This window comes from Thamnophis sirtalis, unplaced genomic scaffold, assembly GCF_051295495.1.
Source record: "Thamnophis sirtalis isolate CommonGarterSnake01/CBP01778 unplaced genomic scaffold, rThaSir2_p1.2 scaffold_7, whole genome shotgun sequence".
In the NCBI taxonomy this organism is placed as follows: Eukaryota; Metazoa; Chordata; class Lepidosauria; order Squamata; family Natricidae; genus Thamnophis; species Thamnophis sirtalis.
In genome coordinates, this window is record NW_028261387.1 from 15947768 (window position 1) to 15970506 (window position 22739).

General features: G+C 38.8%; 1 protein-coding gene across 1 annotated transcript in view; it reads left to right on the forward strand.

Annotated features, from left to right (window-relative positions):
- The window catches only part of TTLL7 (tubulin tyrosine ligase like 7), an 80474-nt gene that overhangs the window by 43819 nt on the left and 13916 nt on the right, over positions 1 to 22739 (forward strand). Inside the window, exons 16-19 of the mRNA XM_087719391.1 lie at positions 6695 to 6884; positions 11338 to 11609; positions 16426 to 16554; positions 20585 to 20665. Coding sequence (XP_087575517.1) covers positions 6695 to 6884; positions 11338 to 11609; positions 16426 to 16554; positions 20585 to 20665 — 672 coding nt within the window. The remainder of the gene's footprint in view (positions 1 to 6694; positions 6885 to 11337; positions 11610 to 16425; positions 16555 to 20584; positions 20666 to 22739) is intronic.

Below are 22739 nucleotides of genomic sequence, written 5' to 3' on the forward strand. Positions count from 1 at the left end.
GAAGACTCTTACAGGATCTATCAACTCACTGGATTTTAGCAAATTAGAATTCCAAGCCCAGGTAGAATTAGAAATAATAGGACTAAAATAAAGAAGGAAGAGAATCATAACTAAATGGAAATAGAGAAAAACTTTAAAAATGGAGCTGGGAAAAAAGAAACATCGAAATTCTAGACAAAAAAAAAGGAATCTCCCTAACAAGTAGAAAAGAAGAGATGAAGAGCAGGGTTCTCTGAATCTAGTATTTTTGTAGGAAACTCGACATTTTCATAAAAGGAAGGGAAAATCCAGACTGCTTCTTGAACAATTTTTAAAAGATTTGTCTTATCTACAAAGTTAGGGAAATTTGGTTTATTCAGTTTTTTTTTAGAGAACTCTAGTTTTTTATTTTTAGTGGTCTATGAAATGACTTGGAATGACATGGATAACTATACAATATTCAGGACTGTAGCAAATTCCTGGCTAGGACACACTTGGTAAAGGCATCTCGATCTTACTCAATCTTTCACCACAACGCGAAAATAATGTACAATAGTTGGCAGGATCACGTGGAAGCCAACATGATTCGAAGTCACTGAATTACCTCAATTTGTATAATTCATGGCCCAACAACTGACCACTTCTATGATCTTGTCTCCTAATGGGACTCAAGGTCCTAGAAGCAGTAGGAAAGATGGTCGAGAAGCTGGATTACTCAAGTCCTCTGGGAGCCAAAAATATCATTCAATGTGACTATCTCAAGATGTTACTAAAATGAGAAGAATCTTGGCTAATTAGATTAATCCAGGATTGATAGCACGTTCAGTTCCAGCTACGTCATATCAAACACAACTTTATAATATCTGACATCACTCAACCTACAGCCAGGAGTTAATAGCAATAGCAATAGCAGATTTTTATATACCGCTTCATAGGGCTTTCAGCCCTCTCTAAGCGGTTTACAGAGTCAGCATATTGCCCCCAACAACAATCCGGGTCCTCATTTTACCCACCTCGGAAGGATGGAAGGCTGAGTCAACCCTGAGCCGGTGAGATTTGAACCGCTGAACTGCTGATCTAGCAGTCAGCTGAAGTGGCCTGCAGTACTGCACTCTACCCACTGCGCCACCTCGGCTCATAAGTTAAGTTTCCTGATAGGCTAGCTTGCAAGTATTTTAAATCCAGGTCACCTCAAAAGGGATTGTACCTAAGTGAAGGCTCAAGAAAACCAAACTGAAACTTGGAGCTACAGGCTAAAGAAACCTCTCAGAAAAAGCTTCTTTAAATTCTCTGTGGGGATTTCATTACACCTGTGAGTTGAATAAAAGTGATAATAGTTAGACATCCACTAAAGTCTACCCGAAAGATACTGGAGGCATGATCTCCATTATCATAGAGCCGAGGTGGTGCAGTGGTTAGGGTGCAGTACTGCAGGCCACTTCAGCTGACTGTTATCTGCAGTTCAGCGGTTCTAATCTTACCGGCTCAAGGTTGACTCAGCCTTCCATCCTTCCGAGGTGGGTGAAATGAGTACCCAGACTGTGGGGGCGATATGCTGACTCTGTAAACCGCTTAGAGAGGGCTGAAAGCCCTATGAAGCGGTCTATAAGTCTAACTGCTATTGCTATTATATATAATTCACTCATCAAGGATTCACACATGGTCAAGTATGATTGCACATTCTGTGTGCCAAAGGTCAAGCTGAAAATCCTCTTATCAAACTACTTATTCAGTGGAACAGCCAGAAAGAGGAGTGGGTCTTTGCCTATCATTGTGCCATGCTGTCTGGAGGCATATTTCTTTCCTCCCAGCAAGAAAGAAAGAACAAGAATCGGCAAAGAAGGACTTCTTAAACCTAACAGCAAAGGATTGCCCAGAACTTGAAACTAGAAGACACAAATGGAGCAGAGGAGCCCTGGTCAAACAGGTTAGGTGAATGCAGAGTCCCATCCACTCAAAGTTTGATCAACCTTAGATAGTATGGAAATAGACTGTGTGAAAGGGAGATAATCTACAAAGATGCCAGGAGCAAGTCCTCAGAGACAAGAAAACAAGAAAAGACCCTGTTCCAGACACAGTCACCATTGCTCTTCCAACTGGGTTTTGACTCTAGGAGGACCTTCAGATTAAGAACCAGCTTTGTATAGCAGACCAGAATTTATCATGGATCATAAGAAGATAGAATATTTCATCCTACCACAAAGCTTAAAATTCCAGCTTCATCAAAAGGAAATGATGATTGTGTCAGTGCAATTATATTAACACTGTTTATATTGTAATACAGTGAAACTGAAGTTGGGGACTTTAAACCTTGAGAATGTAACAGGATTGTAGACAGAGGCAATCAAGAAGGTTTATGTCAGAACTGTTGTCCAAGGTTGCATTTCACTTGGACAATAATATTAATAAAATACTACTTTTCTTTTTAATGTAATAAAAGACATTCCAAAACTGCACTGACTGCAAACAAAACCCTTCCTTCCTTCCTTCCTTCCTTCCTTCCTTCCTTCCTTCCTTCCTTCCTTCCTTCCTTCCTTCCTTCCTTCCTTCCTTCCTTCCTTCCTTCCTAACTGGTACTATAGTTTGTGTCCTCTAGAGGGCATACTATACTTTCTAACTGGAAATTCTTCATAATCATTCACATTGGTTTAATACTTTTTTGCTTGCTAATATCACTCTTCTTGCAGTTATTGGATATTCATTCACAAAATGGCATATGCATGCCTCATATGCATATTACCTCTTTCATCCTATGTCTGGAAGATTTCTTAAGGCAGTTTTGTATAATTCTGACTTGGTTGCTTCTGTGTCAGGTGAAAGAAAGAGAGGACTGTGTCACTTCAAACTTGATACTAAAAAATTGGATCTTTTGTGTATTGAACTACATCCCTCCACTCCTCTCATCTGTCAAAATTTCATGACCTAAATTTAGTCGTCTGATCCATGGAATGATGAGAGTTGTAGACCAGAGCTAGGAAAGACTGCCATTATAACCACACAATTCAAGTCTCATAATAACAAACCGTATGTTATGAAAACAGTTGCTAAACTTTCCATTTCCATGACTGCCATATGGAATCTTGTTTGTGTAACAACAGTGAAAACACCCACCCACCTTGAAAAAAATTCCTAATTGGCATTTTTCTATGTTGCCTTATAGCCTGAGTTTGTACGTAGGTTTAAACCAAATATATCATCTAGATCAGGGCTGTCAAATTCGTGGCCCGTGGGCTGGATGTGTCATGCGCTGGCCACGCCCATCCCTGGTTTAGTAAAGGGGGGGGGAAGTCACGATACGGCACGTGACGGTGCCCTGACGATGCAAGATTGACACCCCTGATCTAAATCCAAGGGATCATGACCAACCAAACCTATGGTTTAACAAAATACTAGATACAGTGTTCTTTAGTAGCTATCAAGAAATATTATTTGCTGACATCAGAAAAAATAAATACAGTATCAGATCCTTCAAATATCTCTAATTTTGACTTGGGTAATGTTTGGACAGGCTATAACTATGGTGGAGAGTAAGATGGGTTTGAAGGCCCCTTGTATGGGAGGCGGAAACTAGCAAAGAGGTGACTCGTTATCTCATTGGTCCACTAGTTTCACTAAGGGCAAGGGATAATGGGAGTTGCAGTCCAAAATCTCTAGAGGACATCTGATTGTGTACATCTGTCTCCCCACTTCCTTCTCCTATGAGATGCATATAAATTCACGGTCACTGCTTGCTTAGCCTATTAGATGATAGTAACTATCGATTCACAGCAACCCTTTCAGGAAGATTTAGTCCCACTGAAAAAAAACGGGGCATTTAGATACCTTTAACCATGAATTGCCTTGTAGCCCTTTGAGATGTGAGTTTAATGACAGCCCTGTGGAATATAAAGGACTGCAGGGTATATCCTAATCCTCTTCTGTACGTGTGGCACAGCACTGGAAGATAAATTAGCTACTTTGTGTCAAGTGACCTACTTTTCATTTAAGTTTTTATTTGCCTGATAATTCCTAGCCCTCAGCTGGTAAAAAAGATTAACAGTCTCAGCTGAGGAGGCTATTGGAGGCAGATTGCAACAAATGATACCTTCCACTGTCCTCTGTATGAAAGAAGGACACCTAAATAACCTTGTTTATTGCTCTGGCTGTTTTTCCTGACTTTTGTGCATATTTTCCTTTCTTTTCCTTTTCCTTTTCCTTTTCCTTTTCCTTTTCCTTTCCTTTCCTTTTTCCTTTCCTTTCCTTTCCTTTTTCCTTTCCTATTTCCTTTCCTTTCCTTTTTCCTTTCCTTTTTCCTTTCCTTTTTCCTTTCCTTTTTCCTTTCCTTTTTCCTTTCCTTTTTCCTTTCCTTTTTCCTTTCCTTTTTCCTTTCCTTTTTCCTTTCCTTTTTCCTTTCCTTTTCTTTCCTCTTTCCTTTCCTTTCTCCTTTCCTTTCCTTTCCTTCTTTCCTTTCCTTCTTTCCTTTCCTTTCTGTTCCTCTCTTCCCTTTCCCCAATTTCTTTATTGGAGGGGAGTCATATAATTGCTTTATTTCTGGGTAAAATTGCATGTTGCTTAAATATATAATTAGCTTTTTTAATATAAGCAAAGATGGGGAAACTGATCTAATATGAATATGTCTGTGATTTTAACTTTTTGACTATGCTAATTCCACAAACATATGCATTGATAGAAGATCCAATGAAGTGAATTTCTTTTTTGTTTCGTGAGAGAGTATGTTGAAAGTCCCACCTTTAATTTGTGGTTTTTCCAATTATTAAATAAATCCCCAGATTATAATAAAGAATTTATTTCTATTTCTTCGCTGGCATTAGTCAAAGTAGACAGCACTGATAGCTTTGTCTAGGTATAAAAATAGTTTGATATATTTTAATGACCCTCTCTTCTGACTCTAACTTATAGCTATTTTCTTTGGTGAATGGCCAAAATCATGGAAATTACCGTATATACTCGAGTATAGGCTGGCCCGAATATAAGCCGAGGCACCTAATTTTACCACAAAAAACTGGAAAAGTTATTGACTCGAGTATAAGCCTAGGGTGGGAAATGCAGCAGCTACCGGTAAATTTCAAAAATGAAAATAGATACCAATAATGTTTTTGAATATTTATTTCAAAGAAAAACAGTAAACTAGCTCTGGGACATCGTTATGTGGCTGCTTGCCATAACAAGGAGGAGGTGGGACATCGTTGCAGAGCGGCAGGAGGGGGAGGAAGGGGAATCGTAAGACAGCCCTGCATTACATTAGAACGTGAGGAGGGGGGATGGTGCGGTGCGCACTGCGCGGCAAACTGACACAGAGGGAGGGGAAACTCACAGGGGCGCCGGGCCATTCACGAGCGTCACCCAGCAGCATGGCTCTGCTCCTTTTTCTCCTCCATTTCGGGCAAATTTTTCACTGACTCGAGTATAAGCCGAGGCGGCTTTTTTCAGCCCAAAAAGTGGGCTGAAAAACTCGGCTTATACTTGAGTATATACGCTATGTCATGGAGATATTTATTTTCTATTAGCGTTGTTGCCATCTAACATAGCAAAGAGTCATGAGATTCCAGCTTCCAGTGTGATCTGATCTCTCCTTATGTTACTGATGTACTGAGAATATATTTGAAAACAGGAATGAATTTTATAGTGCCAGATACGTTGTGGGTGATCTCTGATAGGAAATCTGTCAAAAGCTTCACTTGGAAAGTTGGGAAGTTCTGAACTTTCAGAATCCCTGTATCGTTTGAAACTAAAATATTAGCTTTTTCACTGAATATCTGTTGAAAAATTCCAATACTGTAGCATAAAAAAATATTGAAAGCAGGCTTCCTGGTGTTTTCTCAAACCCCCTGAATCATTTATATATACAAATACATAAATATTTGTGCTACTTTAATTAGTTGTCTCCGAAATGCCCAAGATGGGTAGGTTTTTTAAAATAAGAATATTGAGCTGGGCTGTTTTCCTTTCAGAGAAATTTCAAGCACTTCAAGATCTGTAGCCCACAGGGGATTTCAGAGAGCATAGCTTTCATTTCCTGAAATCCCTTCTTCTCCTGGACCCTTAAAGGCCTAAGATCCATTTTCTGTTTTGCATCAGGTCATCTTACACAGAGCTTGAGAATTTAAAGATACCTAAAATAGGTTTAATGCTGCTGGTTTATGATTAGGCGTCTCCAAAGTAGTGTTCCTTCAGATAATTTGAATTTCAATTCTCAGAATTTACTTCTAGTCTAGGACTTGGTTCAATATCCAACACTGTTATTCTGCTTAGCTCTGCTCCGCTCCGCTCCGCTCCGCTCCGCTCCGCTCCACTCCACTCCACTCCACTCCACTCCACTCCACTCCACTCCACTCCACTCCATTCCACTCCATTCCATTCCATTCCATTCCATTCCATTCCATTCCATTCCATTCTATTCTATTCTATTCTATTCTATTCTATTCTATTCTATTTCTTTGAGGTTCCAAGCTGTGGATGCCAAAGATTGTAACTGTCTTTTACTTACCAAAGTATTGTAAAGTAAGGACTGTTATAAAAGCTAAGCTCAGTAATGCTTTATGTAATACATGTAAAGATTTGACTCTAATAGGCAAACCTTATTGCAGTCAACAGAACCGATCAAAGCTCTTATATTTTGCCTCTTAAAATTCCTTGCAGATTCAAAATCAGGTTGAATCGATGAAAATGAAGACTGATCAGAGGCTTATTACATTCTTCCTCTTTTCCCTTGCAGCCTCTGTATTCGATGCCAGAAAGTGCACAATTCATGAAAAAGAACAAGACCGACAGCAGTGGCAGTAGTCATGAAAGCAGCAGTGACATCTCTGAATGGGAAGAGGAGGCTGAGAAAGAAGATGACAGTGGAAAGAAAGAGAAAAATGTCACATTTGATCTTGAAGATAGGAAATTAATAGAGCGATCCAGTAAGTTACATGAGTGGAATTGATTAATTTTTATATTAAAAAAAAATTTTTTTAAATTTTTTTTATGACCACTTGATTGAGAATGTTTTCTAAATGTGCAAACATATGTGATATTTTGAAATACTTCAGAAATTAATTAATACATGCTTGGTTGTTATGGGGAGACAGAAAATTTTTGGTATAATAAGAATTAAAGCACATTGCAATTTTTTTAAAAAAAAACCCCACTCATTCCCCAATGCCAGTTTATTGTTTTTCTCAGTCCTCATAATTTAACAGAAAAGACACCATAACTACAATCCATCCCAATTGGTTATATTGGCTGGGATTGCTGTGTGTTAAATCAGCATCCTTAGTCTGAACTGAACAAATGGATAAACATTTAAACTGAACAGCGGAGACAGAGAATTAATTGATACAGAACATTTCTGTCCCCAGCAATCTAAAACTCATAGGGTTATCAGTGCATGTAACATAGATGTTTGTGCGGGTAAGATTATCACTCCTGCTGTCAAGCAAAACCAAGCATTTAATAGTGAGTGCCATACCATGTGCATGAATCATACAAGTGGCAAGAAAATAGGGACAGTCAGGCATAACACAGGTTAGGTAGACGGTAAACACAAGGTCAATCAAAATGGACTCAAATGTCTATACACCAATGCACAGAGTATAAGGAATAAACAGGGTGAATTAGAAATTCAAGTAAATGAGGGCAGATACGATATTGTTGCCATTACAGAAACTTGATGTGATGAAACCCACAAATGGAACATACAGCTAGAAGGATTTAAATTATTTAAAAGAAATAGATGAAATAACAGAGGAAGTGGAATTGCACTATATATAAGAAATAACTACATCTCTACAGAAATAGAGCACAACAATGATGAGAACTATCTTGAATGCATTTGGGTCAATATTAAAGGTTGGGGAGGAAATGACATTGCCATCGGTCTATACTATAGGCCACCCACCCAAGCAGAGGAAGTAGATGAACTTTTTGCTAGTCAGCTAACTAAGATATGTAGGAAGCACACCACAATAGTAATGGGGGATTTTAACTACCCTGACATCAACTGGGAAACAAACTCTGCACCAAGTGGAATATCCAACAGGTTCCTAACGAATCTAGCAGACAACTTTGTTTCCCAAAAAGTAGAGAAGGAAACAAGGGGATCGGCCATATTAGACTCAATTCTCACTAACAGAGAGGAAATGATAGAAGGTGTTGAAGCCATAGGAACCCTGGGGGCAAGTGACCACGCAATATTGGAATTCAACATTATGCAAACACAAGTAGCAGAACAAAGTCAAACTAGAGTCTTGGATTTGAAGAGAGCTAATTTCAATAAACTTAGAGCTTGGGAAGAATTCCATGGATGAGAATCCTCAAGGGGAAAACAACTCAAGAAGCTTGGGAAAATTTGAAAAATGAGATTACAAAAGGTCAGTCTAGCACAATACCAATGAAGAAGAAAAATAACAGCTCCCAAAAGAAACCAGCATAGCTGCATAAAGAACTCTCTGACAATTTGAAAGACAAAAAAGTTAAGTATAAAAAGTGGAAAGAGGGGAACATAACTAAGGCAGAATATCAGCAAATAGCCCGAGCCTGTAAAGATGAAGTAAGGAAAGCTAAGGCTCATGATGAAGAAAGGCTTGCCACAAAAGTAAACAATAACAAAAAAAGTTTCTTCCAACATGTTAAAAACAAGAAAAAGGTTAAGGAAACAATTGGTCCATTGCTGAGAGAAAGTGGCAAGAAGGTGACAAGCAACAGGGAGAAAGCAGAACTATTTAACTCATTTTTTGCATCTGTCTTTACACAAAGGGATAAAACAGTCCAACCTATCAAAAACAGCACCACAAAAATCAGATTAAGAACACAAATTGAAATAGGGAAGAAAATGGTAAGTGAGCACCTGTCTACCCTAGACGAGTTCAAATCACCAGGACCTGACGGATTATACCCCAAGGTTCTGAAGATGAGATCTCAGAACCACTGAACTATATCTTTCAGAGATCCTGGAGCACCGGGAACTGCCAGAGGACTGGAAAAGAGCTGATGTGGTTCCCATCTTCAAAAAAGGAAAAAAAATAGATCCAGGAAACTATAGACCTATCAGCCTGACCTCAATATTAGGAAAGATTCTGGAAAAGATAATCAAGCAACGAATTAGCGAACATCTAGAAGTAAACAAAGTAATAGCCAAAAGCGAACATGGGTTTGTCAAAAACAGATCATGTCAGACTAATCTTATTGCACTCTTTGACAAAGTGACAAAATTAGTGGACTAGAGGAATGCCGTTGACATGGTTTACTTGGATTTCAGTAAGGCATTTGATAAGATAGCCCATAACCTACTACTAGATAAAGTAGAAGAATGTGGGTTGGACAGCATCACCACCAGATGGATTTGTAACTGGCTGACCCATCGCATTCAACGTGTAGTCCTCAATGGAACTGCATCTACATGGTGGAAAGTATGCAGTGGAGTACCCCAAGGCTCTGTTTTAGACCCAGTACTCTTCAACATCTTCATCAATGATTTGGATGAGGGAATAAATGGGGAACTCATCAAATTTGCAGATGACACAAAGCTGGCAGGAATAGCCAACACTCCAGAAGACAGGCTTAAGATACAGAAGGATCTTGACAAACTTGAACATTGGGCACTAACTAATAAAATGAAATTCAATGGTGAAAAGAGTAAGATTCTACATTTAGGCAAGAAAAACAAAATGCATAAGTACAGTATAGGTGGTACCTTGCTCAATAGTAATAACTGTGAGAGAGATCTTGGAGTCCTAGTGGACAACCATTTAAATATGAGCCAGCAGTGTGCAGCAGCTGCCAAAAAAGCCAACACAGTTCTAGGCTACATAAACAGGGATAGAATCAAGATCATGTGAAGTGTTAATATCACTTTGAAATGCCTTGGTAAGGCCACACTTGGAATACTGCATTCAGTTCTGGTCGCCATGATGTAGAAAAGATGTGGAGACTCTAGAAAGAGTGCAGAGAAGACCAACAAAGATGATTAGGGGACTGGAAACTAAAACATATGAAGAACAGTTGCAGGAACTGGGTATGTCTAGTTTAATGAAAAGAAGGACAAGGGGAGACATGATAGCAGTGTTCTAATATCTCAGGGATTGCCACAAAGAAGAGGGAGTCAAACTATTCTCCAAGGCACCTGAGGGTAGAACAAGAAGCAGTGGGTGGAAACTAATCAAGGAGAGAAGCAACTTAGACTGAAGAGAAATTTCCTGACAGTTAAAACAATTAATCAGTGGAACAGCTTGCGTCCAGAAGTTGTGAATGCCCCAACACTGGAAGTCTTTAAGAAGACTGGAACGGTATTTGTCATTTGTCTGAAACTGTATAGGGTTTCCTGGATAGGCAGGGGGTTGGACTAGAAGACCTCCAAGGTCCCTTCCAACTCTGCTATTGTATTGTATTGTAAATAAGTCAGGCAATTGGACTAACAAATTTGATGTAGTAATAATATTTGATAATGAGCAAAACGCAGGAAGAGAAAATCCAAATGAGCTCTCACGGCACTGAAGTCTGTATTATACAGGGCATAACAGAAAGCTCCACTGATTATAAATGGAGAGATGTTGAATTATACCATAACATGCACAATAAACTGAGGGAAGATTTTGAAAGAGATTGTAGGTGGTTTTGTTATTAGGTCTCTTTTGATAGCTATAAAAAGTGTTAACTCTCTGTGTGTGTATATATAGTATATTTTAAGCCTATTTAATGTCTTATACAATAGAGTTCGAATGTTTCCTAAATTTAAATTAGGAATCAATACTAATGAATTTTAGCAGCAATGGTCAGAAGTAGCCTGACAGAAATAGGGAAGCAGTGAAAGGTAGGCCTATGCTTTTGAGGCCTGATTGCCTATCTCTGCCATAGAATAATATGTTCTGAAAAAAAAGATCAACACCAAAATCCCATTAAAGAAAATAAGGCATTAATTCAAACTCTTCCAGGTGCGTTTGGAGCAGCTGAACATTATGAATTGTTTTCATACTATACGTCTTAGGCCATGTTAGAATATATTAAGTGTAGAATTTTCTTTGGGTTCCCATAATTCTGGAAACAAATAGTGATGGAGAATAGATTTTTAATGCAGCCTCCCTGGGAAAGAGACATACTGCAAGAACAAGAATATTGCTCAATATAATCTGGTATAGATTACATTTTTCATAAGAACCATGAGATTGGCGAACGTTAACTTGAGTGACACTCAGTATTATCTGATGTATTTTACGTTTCCATAAGAGATGATGGGACAGGAGAAGTGATTTATACTTCCAAACAAAATTCAGAATATATCCTGAGCAGATGCATACAAGTTTAGAGGTGGTTGTTTTTTTTTAAAGGTCTATAATTGTGATTTGGGAGAGGAGTTGAGTCTTTTGTATTCATTTCCAGGCAGAATGCACTGGAAGCAGCCTCTGAAAAAAGTCCCATCTTATGTGTCTGCCGCCTCTTCGACTAGTCCTATCCGGCGTTCTGTAAGCTGCCCTCGATCCATTTCAGCTTTGGCTATGCAACTGCAAGCTGAAAAACGCCCTTTCACAGCCAAACCAGTAATGCATCTCTCTCGGTCATCCCTCGCGAGCAGGTCACACTCTTTAAACAGAGGTTCATCTGCTCTCAAAGTGTCTCACACTGCCAACCAAGGCTCTGTACATTCATCTGGGGTAAGTGAGCAAAGCACGTCTATTTTGTAAGAACAAATATTTAATGAAATCTTTGGATGTGTGGGGGAGGGAGTTGAAGAGCAACGAGATTAATATTTTACCAACCAATGCAGAACCATTTTTAAAAAAAATCACATTGAGAAATTCAACTAGTTGCACTTGTGGAAATAAAGGGGAAATAAAGGTGGCTTAGGCATTGTATTCTACACAACAGCCTTGTTCTAAATGATTTTTTTTTGCTTCAAATTGGAAAATGAAAATAGAAGGAAATTTTTGCAGAAACTCCTAGGCGTGGGAATTGGTGTACCTATTTTATAAGATGAGTAAGGATTACTTAGTTTAGTTTTTCTTTTATATGCATATCTATACTTTAAAAAGAATTCTTGCTCTTCATGTTGATAATTCATGTTCCATCCCTGAAAGTTTTAAAGAAGAGATTGGAGACAGTTTGTCCCAAATGATATAAGGTCTCCTCCTTGAGCAGGGGGGTGGTCTAGAAGTCCCTTCCAACTCTGTTATTCTTTACTCTGATAGCATGGATTCCTAGAAACTCCCACAGAGATTTTTTTTTAAAAAAAAATCTGATGTTCACTTTTGGGAAACAGATTTGAGAAATCCATCTAAAAGAAACTTCTCAAGAACTTCTAATTTAGGTCCACTTATAAAATGGCATAGAGACTATTTGTGGAAGATGCATCTGAAAAAGAAAATAAATTAAATTCATAGACTCATAAGGTTGGAAGGAAACATGGTGGTCTTATAGTTCAGACCCTGCTGAGCGCATGAATCCTCAGAGTATCCCAGACAAATGCTTGAAACCCTTCAGTGATGGAGTGTCCATAACTGTAAGAGCTAGGATGTCCTTGCTGGCTAAATGCTCTAACAATTAGGAAAGTCCTCCTTTTATTGAATATATTGGATCTCCCTCTTTAAAGCTTCAACCAGCTAAAACAATTGCTTTTTGTCTTATCCTTGGGAGCTACAAAGAATAAATCCATACTATTAGACACTTTTGAGGATAAGACTGGTATCCTATCTTACCTTTAGGCTAAATATGCCTAGTTCCTTTAGCAATAGCACTTAGATTTATATACTGTTTCACAGCCCTCTCTAAGCAGTTTACAGAGTCAGCATATTGCACCCAATTTTACCCACCTCGGAAGGATGGAAGGCTGAGTCAACCTTGAGCCTGGTGAGATTTGAACTGCCAAATTGCAGTCAGCCAGCAGTCAGCAGAAGTAGCCTGCAGTACTGCACTTTTAACCACTGTACCACTGTGGCTTATAGGATTTAACTATTCATTATACGATTTAATCTCCAGGCGATTCCAGCATTTTTTGTTTGCACTTTCAATTTCTCAGCCTTTTTCTTGTATTGTGACAATCAATATTGGATACAGCATTCTAGATGCATTCTCATTATCGCAGCATGAAAACAGAGTTATCACTTCCTATTTATAAGTTATTTTTAAAATATTTACAGTGCATGTCAGGTTAGTTATGGATTAATCCTTCCGTGTTAGCCACTGTGTTTTTTTTCTTGTTGTGTTTATACATGGTTTTTATTGTTGTTTGCCACACAACAACAACATTATTTTTTTTAAAGCAGGGTGAAGTTGGATAAAAATTTAAAAAGCCTGTTTCTGGAAAATGTATATTATTTCAGAAAAATTGTCAGGAAATTATATTAAGAGGTTGTAAACATGTGAAATGGCATATAGATGTTTCATTTGTTAAGGAAACTTGCAAAATAAAATTGTATTTTTAAAAATATATATTTAAATATGTATATTTAAAAGTATCTTCAAAATATTAAAAATGATGGGCTGGAATACTGCTCCACTAATATGAAGAATCAATTGATCACAATTTATAATGATTCACATATTTCTAATGTAAAGATGAGAAGGTCCATGGAAAAGAGCTAAATAGCTTCTTTCTTAAGTGAAGAAGGCTATAGGGCTTCTTCCAGGAGCCAAGGTGGCGCAGTGGTTAAATGCAGCACTGCAGGCTACTTCAGCTGACTGCAGTTCTGCAGTTCGCTGTTCAAATCTCACTGGCTCAGGGTTGACTCAGCCTTCCATCCTTCTGAGGTGGGTAAAATGAGGACCCAGATTGTTGTTGGGGGCAATATGCTGACTCTGTAAACCGCTTAGAGAGGGCTGAAAGCCCTATGAAGCGGTATATAAGTCCAACTGCTATTGCTATTCTATGAGCATCACTGACTGGAAAACCTTTAGGGAGGAGTTTCATGCAATCTTCATTGGTACTGCAGAGTGGTGGGGAGGTTTTCAATTTTAAACGTTATAGGAGAAAAAAATATATCCTGAAAGAGTCTTTATTGAGATTGTAAAAAAGCAATTGATTCATTCCTCCAAATATAATTTTTTTGGGAAATTCGTCAGCTCCTCAAAACATTTCTCCCCCCCCCCCCATTTAAAATTACCAGTTTTGGGTTGCAAAAATGTAGATGACCACTAGCTGTCAGTAAAGATACATATAGAACATTCCAACTCTGCTTCTATCTTGTGGTTGCTTGGGTTTTTGCAGACTAGAATTGGTGAGTTCGCCTCTTTCCCCCAAATGTTTCAGATGCCTCAAGTAGGCATAGAGTCTTGTATTCAGCCAACAAGATAAATGAAAGTGTTTTTTAAAATGTAGGAAAAGTATTTATTTAGAACAGTATCGGTGATTTGAATTCAGCTGCAAGAAATTGACAATGTATTATTGTATATTGTATGCATTTGTTCACTACTAACCCACAGCACTTTAAATCAGTTACATTATCCATGGCTAGAAAACGAATGGAATCCACGATTACCATATGTTTAAATAGCACTTCATTGTACAATTCGTAGGGCCTTATGCCATGCAGGAGTCATGCTGAGACAGTGGGTCTTCATTTTCTTCTCTTAGCCTCTTTCTGCCTTTCAGATCATGCTCTGGAGGGTTCGTAAACACAGTAGAGAAACTTTGCACAGAGGAGGAATTTGCAAGGAAAAGAAGCTATCTGCGTACTTTAAAAAGCCCCTATTGAATTCAGTGAGGCCAGCAAGGATAGAAATAGCTCTGTGAGATTTTGCCCATGGGCAAAATCTTTCGTGCTCATGGGTATCACAAAATACCCTTAGTGGTACAATCAAACAATGCTGGCCTCCCTTCCTTTAGGGAAATAAGGATTATGGGGCAAAGCAAATGCCTTTAGCCTTTAAAAATCTTTGAATTCTTTGCTCACTCCGCTCGTATCCCAATTTTTGTTCTTGCCCTTGTTCCAAGGAGCCCCTGGAGACCAAAACTATTTTTTATGAGACGTGCAGCACATGGTCACAAGAAAGGTGCCCCTTCCTACTTTATGCAGGTAGTCCTTGACTTACGACCACATCTGAGCCCAAAATTTCTGCTGCTAAGTGAGACAGTTGTTAAGGTGAATTTTGCCCCATCTTACGATCCTTCTTGCCACAGTTGTTAAGTGAATCACTGTAGTTGTTAAGTTAATAGCACGGTTGTTAAGTGAATCTGGCTTCCCCATTGACTTTGCTTGCCAGAAAGTTGTGAAAACTGATCACATGATCCCAGGACATGGCAACAAATTGCCAAGCGCCTGAATTTTGATCATGTGAGCAAATGTTGGGATGCTGCAGTGGTTGTAAGTATAAAAAAAAAGCATTCATAAGTCATGTTTTCCGTGCTATCGAAACTTTGAAAAGTCACTAAATGAATGATTTTAAGTCGAGGATTGCTTATACCAGCCCAAGTAAAAGTACCATAAAACAGGATAAATATGGCTTCTTGGCTCATTAAAATTTCTGTATAAGGGTGCTGTTGCCATCTTTATGGACTGTCTCAATGGATAAGCAGCACTAGGTCAAACCGGCTTCCATGCCTGCTATACCTCCACAAGGTCATAAATTAAAATGACCTCGGGGGAGGGCCTTCTCTGTGGCTGCTCCGGCCCTCTGGAACGATCTCCCCGTTGAGATCCGGACCCTTATTACTCTTCCGGCCTTCCGCAAAGCAACTAAGACCTGGCTGTTCCGGCGGGCCTGGGGTTGTTGAACTATCCAGCCCCATTCGAGGTTATGACTGTTGTTGAATTTTAAATTGCTGTTTTTATTTTTTTGTATCTCCTCCCCTTTTTATTGTGAGCCGCCCTGAGTCTCTCGGGAACAGGGCGGCATACAAACTAAATAAAATCTAAATCTAAAATGTGCTATTTTATTTATTTCCATTGTATGACTAGTGCTATTGTCAAGGAAGATATTGTCTAGATCAGGGATGTCAAACTCAATTTCATTGAGGGCTGCATCAGGATTGTGTTTGACCTCGGGGGGGGGCAGTGGGGGCGTGGCCAGGATGGGCATGGCCAGCTTGACGTCACTCGGGTCAGGGGCGCCTGTGGTGGCCTGCGGTGCCTCTGCCAGCGAAAACAGGCTCCCAATCTCCGTTTTCAGCTGGGACAGCCTCCTGCAACCCTCTGCCATTGAAAATGGAGCTCCATTTTCACTGTCAGAAGCTTGCAGAAGCCCATCCCAGATGAAAACGGAGATTGGGAGCCCGTTTTTGCTGGCAGAGGCACCATGGACTGGTCCTTTGCTGTTTCCAAGGTGGCCCCATGAGCCAGATCTAAGCACCCTGAGGGCTGCATCTGGTCTTCAGGGCTTGGGTTTGACACCCCTGGTTTAGATATATTAAAGAGCTACCTGCTAATTCAATTTCACATTGAAATAACTGACAATTTAAACACTGAATGGTTTTGCAGTCACTGGCACTGAAGCAGAATTTTTCAGCTATCTCATACCTTCGTTCTCACTTAACAGGGTGAAATGCAGCAGGGAACCGTGGAACAGGACGAATTATTGACAAAGGAAACTTTAGCCATTTTCAATGACATGAAGATACGATACCCAGGGAAAACAAACGAAGAAGCAGATCTAATCATCGAAGATGTAAGTAGCGCAGAAGAACATTGCCACTAAGGCAAACTTTAGTTGCAGGTGAGGTGGGGGGGGGGATGTTGCCGAAACCTGCTTAGCAGTAGTAGCTGCTACACCAGGTTTTGCAGTGATAACCGAGCGATAAACAGGATGGGAAAGTGATAGACAAAATATTCTCACAGAAAACTTCCTCGGAGAAATCGGAGGTGTTGATTGATTATATAACAGCATTTTTATCCCATTCAACTGCCAAAATGATTTATTTGTAATCAGTAAACAAGGTACATTCTGCCTGCAGGCATACTGTCTGAAAACCTGGCACACTAAAAAGTGTGTGCGTTTTGGGGAGCTGGGAAAGTGTAGGAATTAAAAGTCTCCGGCACTCATTTATCTAGATAAAACAGTACTTGCAACGAAGAACTGGAATGGAAGCAGTTTAGGGACAGAAAAATCCCCTTGAATCCTATTTTCAGCACCAAGTTTGCATACTTTTGCTTACCTCTCTGGGATGAAACCAAATGGGAGGCTTGTTTTTCCCCATTGGTCTCCGGACCTGCTTCAAGGTGCTAGTCGTTACTTTTAAAGCCCTACATGGTATAGGACCTGGCTACCTGAGAGACCGTCTCCTGCCATTCACCTCCCAACGACCAATAAGATCGCACAGGTTGGGCCTCCTCCAGGTGCCGTCGACCGGACAATGCCGGTTGGCGGCTCCCCGAGGGAGGGCCTTCTCTGTAGCTGCACTGGCCCTGTGGAATGAGCTACCCGCAGAGATCCGGACCCTTACCACTCTCACGGCCTTCCGTAAAGCCACGAAGACCTGGCTGTTCCGGCAGGCCTGGGGCTGTTGATTAATATCCAGCCCCACTTGATTGAATGGATGATGTATTAATTTTAATAATTGTATCTTTTAAAAATTTTAAATGCTTTTATTTTTGTTGCGAGCCACCCAGAGTCCCAAGGGAGTGGGCGGCATACAAATTTTATTAAAGTTGAAAGTTCTGAAATCAGTCCATCACAAGTACAGATAGTTCTTGACTTATGACCTTAATTGAGCCCAAAATTTCTGTTGCTAGGTGAGGCGTTTGTTAAGTGACCTTTGCTCCGTTTTACAACTTACCTTGCCACAGTTAGTAAGACAATTGTTAAGTAAATCTGGCCTCCCCGTTGATTTTGCTTGTCAGAAGGTCACAAAAGGTAATCACGGGATACCAGGACACTGCAACTGTCATAAATGTGAGCCAGTTGGTAGGCATCTGAATTTTCATCACCTGACCATGGGGATGCTGCAACAGTCATAGGCTTGAAAAATGGTCATAAGTCACTTTTTCCAATGCTGCTGTAACTTTGAATGGTCATTAAATGAATTGTTGTAAGTTGAGGACTACCTGTATTCCGGTCTGTAAACATTGTAGATCATGGGTGTCCATGCATGTGCTGCATTGAATGCACAAGAATTGTTTTAGGCCACATATAAAATATATGTGGCCTAAAGTTAATGATATATAAATCACATGAGCCAAGGTGGCGCAGTGGTTAGGGTGCAGTACTGCAGGCCACTTCAGCTGACTGTTTCTGCAGTTCAGCGGTTCTAATCTTACCGGCTCAGGGTTGACTCAGCCTTCCATCCTTCCGAGGTGGGTAAAATGAGGACCCAGATTGTGGGGGTGATATGCTGACTCTGTAAACCGCTTAGAGAGGGCTGAAAGCCCTATGAAGAGGTATATAAGTCTAACTGCTATTGCTATTGCTATAAAGTGTATGATCTTGTGGGACTGCATTAGTAGTTGTCCAGGGCCGTGGGTTGGCATGCCCGGTGTATGTGGAATACGGATGGATTTTCTACTTGACTTGAGTTTTTCTAAAGTCATGAAATATTTGGGATCTAGCAATGGACAAGATTATTTTCTCTAGGGCAAATTACTATCAATATATAGTATGTAACCTGTTTGTCTGAGCTATATATTTTTTTCAAACTAACAGCTTACATGTTGGGGAAGCTGCAGTATAAACTAGAAAGTCAGGTACTAAAAGGTTTTCAGAAAATAATGGACTACAATTATCAATCCTCTCAATTATTGCATGCCTTTGTTAAAGCAGATTTGCAGATCAAAAATGTATGCCACAATCAACTTATTGTTCTTTTACGATGACGCATAATCCTTTATGTATGTTCCATAACTACTACACAGGACTGCTTTTCAATTAATAATAACTTTTGGAAAGATTAGATCCTAATCCTGATTGGTTTATCACCAGAATATTGTTGCACTATTGCTTTTTTTTTCTTTTTGGTGTGTGAAACTTCTTTTATTTTCTCATGTAAATTATCATCAATATTGCTAGTCTTTCAGCATATTCCTTTTAAAATAACATATTTGTGCCATCTAGTGGCACAACTGAAATAGTACTCAGCAGAACTACCTATAGTAGCAGTATTTTAAAGGAATGTTTCTGTTGCAAAGAAATGCGTTAACATCATGCTATGTTTCCAAAATCTTGCATGTCTATACCTGTTTACAAAATTGACAGCTGTAAAACCAAACGAATAAAAAATGTACACTTAGGAACACTTAAGAAATTTCCACTTGAGCATTAGCAGATTCAGCAGCAATGGGAATCTTTTTGAATGGCTAATTCCTAAATAGATATATGCAGTTTAGAGCAATGTTTAGAAGAGGAGTGGGCATCTTTAGTTTATTTAAATATGAGCCAGGATTTTTTTGATGATATTTAAACTGTTCATTGTTCATGGTAGCAAATTCAAAATGGGATTGCAAAGAGCTCCAAAGAAGCACGCATAAGTCTCAAAATGACAAATGATTTCAGAGTAAATAATGTAAGTGCAAAATATTGGAGTAAAATATTTGAAACTCCTCCCCTACATTATTGTTACATATTAGTGATATTATTAAATATTCCATTAATGAAGTATCAACATAACAGGCAAGCATTCTATAAAAAGGAAATTCCATGCCTCAAATCTTTACCAAAAGAATTACTGTATTTTTAAAATAAAAGCACCAGCTGTTCAGCAACACTCTTAAAACAATTTGGAATGCAAGGTATAGTTTTTATGACCAACCCCCAGGGATGACACAGTAGAATGAAAACAAAATTAAAAAATAATTCTAATCAAAATTATTATGAGATGATATCTGCTGAGAGGGGAGATACAGTTTAACTATACAAATTCATGGAAGGAAAATATACATAAGTGGAAGGAGGTTTCCCCCCTTTTTTTCACAGTGTTAGAATTTGGAGTCATCTTTAAAATAATATGCGGTGGGATTCAAGACTAATAAAAGAAAAATGATTTTTTAAAATTTTTTTACATATTCTAGGCAAAATGGCTATCAGATATAGAAGTAGTCTTCAGTTTAAATGGTATTTAAAAGAAACTAGGCACCTTCATGGATAATCCAGCAATTAATATTGGTGGCTATAGCCTGAATCACAGATAGCACATCTTAAATGTCATCTGCTAAAGGGCAATAGTAAAAGAGGAAGATTGCTTTCCTCAATATGTTTGTGAGTTTTTTGAATGCATATGATTGGCCATTGCCAATCAGAGCTAAGTGAGCCCTTGACCTGATCCAGAAAGGTAATTTTTACATTAGATAAACTTATCTGGCAGGTGAGATACCTTGATCACATTAGGTACCTCCAGCTGCAAATTCCACCTCTCTGAGATGTATGTGTAACATTATGATGAATGTACAAAAGGGGTGAGCTTTCCATCATAGGGCATGTGATTTCGTGAGATCGGCTAATTTGACCTCCTCATGGATATTATTGCTTCATGGTTAATTTGCAGGCAGTCCTCACACTTGTGCACTAATGATTACAACGTTTTTAGTCCTGCATGGTGGGTAATGTATATTCTCATAAGAGCCGACTAGGCGAGAAGCAAATTCAGTTGCATTTGTCATGTGACAGCAGAAGAAATGAATGAGCGAAAGAATGAATAGTATGCGTAGTTAATTAATTAGAAACTGCCTCTTTCTCTTTTCTAACTTTAATTCTTTTCTCTTTGATATAGATAATGGATAACTGGAAATACCATAAATCAAAAGTGGCGTCATATTGGTTAATAAAATTGGATTCTGTAAAACAGCGAAAGGTAAGAAGCAACTTCTTGTTTTCACTCTAGCTTAGCCATGTGAACTATTATTATTAGTCATTCAGTCATTAGTCATATTAGTCATTTATTAAGTCCTGCTAATACTGTACCTTTAAATTCAGGAGTCCTCCATATTTTTAAGAATGGATATCAGGGATATAGACAGACAGACAGTGCTGTCTCTCCATTTCATCTGAGCAGGTGACACATTCCAGAGTAACTATATTGCCACCTAGGCAGAGAAAGAGAATGGCAGTTTCAAAATAGTAAAATGATGGAACATGCTATACAGAGAAATGTCTCTGTTTTCTGTTTATCTTTAGGTTTAACAGTAATTGTAATACTGTGGTGCTAATAAATTGCATATTAAAATAAGAGCAGCCCTAATAGGAAAAAACATGTTTTGTTCAAACCAATATAAATAATTTAATAATGAAATCATCATCTTGACAATAGATTTAATCTAAACCCAGAGTTTTTACATCACAATGTAGGTCTAGGTAAAGTAACTGCACCATAAGGTTTCTCAAAAGCAAGCATATCAAGACACAACATTAAGGACGAAATGCACTTCCACAATGCGTTATGCACTCCGAAACACATTGGTGTAATTGGTGCACAATTACACTACGATCAATTGGCACAGATAATATTTTGGTGCAGTTGTCAGTCCTGTGTAGCTGATTCTTGTTTCAAATGACATTTCCCCTCTATGATGTCTCCTCTTGTTTGCCTGCAACTTCCTCTTCCTTATGGAAGGGTCTTCTTCATATATCTATCTATATTCAGGTGCAGAAGGATCTTCCTTTTATAGTTAGAACTTGGCTATGATCCAATTACTCATGCTGCCTTAAAAGTCCCCGTGGTGGGGGAGGGGAAGGGGAAGAACTGATGTAAAGCTGTTCTTTTGCACACATCTCTGTATACTTCTCTGTTGGTAGACCATTTCCTTCCACTTTCCTTCTCCTTCCTTCTCCTTCCGTCTCTTGGAGAAGGAAAGTGGAGTACTCAAGCTATTGCCCCCTAAACATGTACCAGCATGGAATGCCACCATCCCTACAGTCTCCAGAATTAACATGCCAAAAAATAAGGAATATTTGTGGTGTTTCATTTCTCCTTAAGTTACTGTTCCTACAATTGGGCTTCAAACTAGTCCCACGCTTGAAACCATCCCAACTTGTATTTTCCTGTAGATGGTGAAAGGAGACCCCACAAAAATCATCATATTTCACCAGCTTTCTTCTACTGATTGAAGTGATATTTCAGATACACTGGTTAGGTCAAGATGACATATTAGATCGCTGTGTAGAAAGTGTGTTCTTTTGGAGAAAATATGCCTGATACCGGGAGAATGAATGTTATCTGACGTACTATTAACTCCTTTTGGCAAGCAGACAGTTCTGTAAGGCTTCCCTGTATTTAAACCTAATCTTGTTTTTAAGATTAGCTTTGACACCGACATTGCAGTTTAATGTGTGAGTAACACTGTGACCCTATTGGAAAAAACCAGTGCTTTTTATAGGAGCAAGGGCAAGTGCTCAAAAAAGGGAAGTAAATCAAAGAGAAAGTGGCGGTATAAATATATATGTTTTTCCAAGATATCGGTTGAGAACAATTATGACAAATCAGAAGTACAAAACAATACTTTGGTATAATACATCCATTTTAAGGATTAAGCTAATGGAAAACTTGTGTCTGTGGCCAGACTTTCTCTGCTAATTGAGAGATAAGATAGAAGGGGGTTGGTATAGAAACTATTTTCTAAACCTGCTTTCATTGTATTAGATTTCTGATCATAATTTTTATGATTACATTATTTTGACTTGGCAATTTATGGCTAAGTTCAAAGAAGGGTATATTTTTGGAACATGCTATCAATAGATTAGTGGAAAAGGTATTTGAGGTTTTGAAGTTCTTAAACAATACAAAACATGTCTGCAAAACGATGCAGTCACTATAGGCAACACAAAACATCTCTGCAAATAGAAAATTGTTTTTTTGTCCCTGTAAGGTTTGAATCTAAATTCAGTTTTACTGCATTCTGTATAAAATTACCTGTGGTTTCCAGGCATTT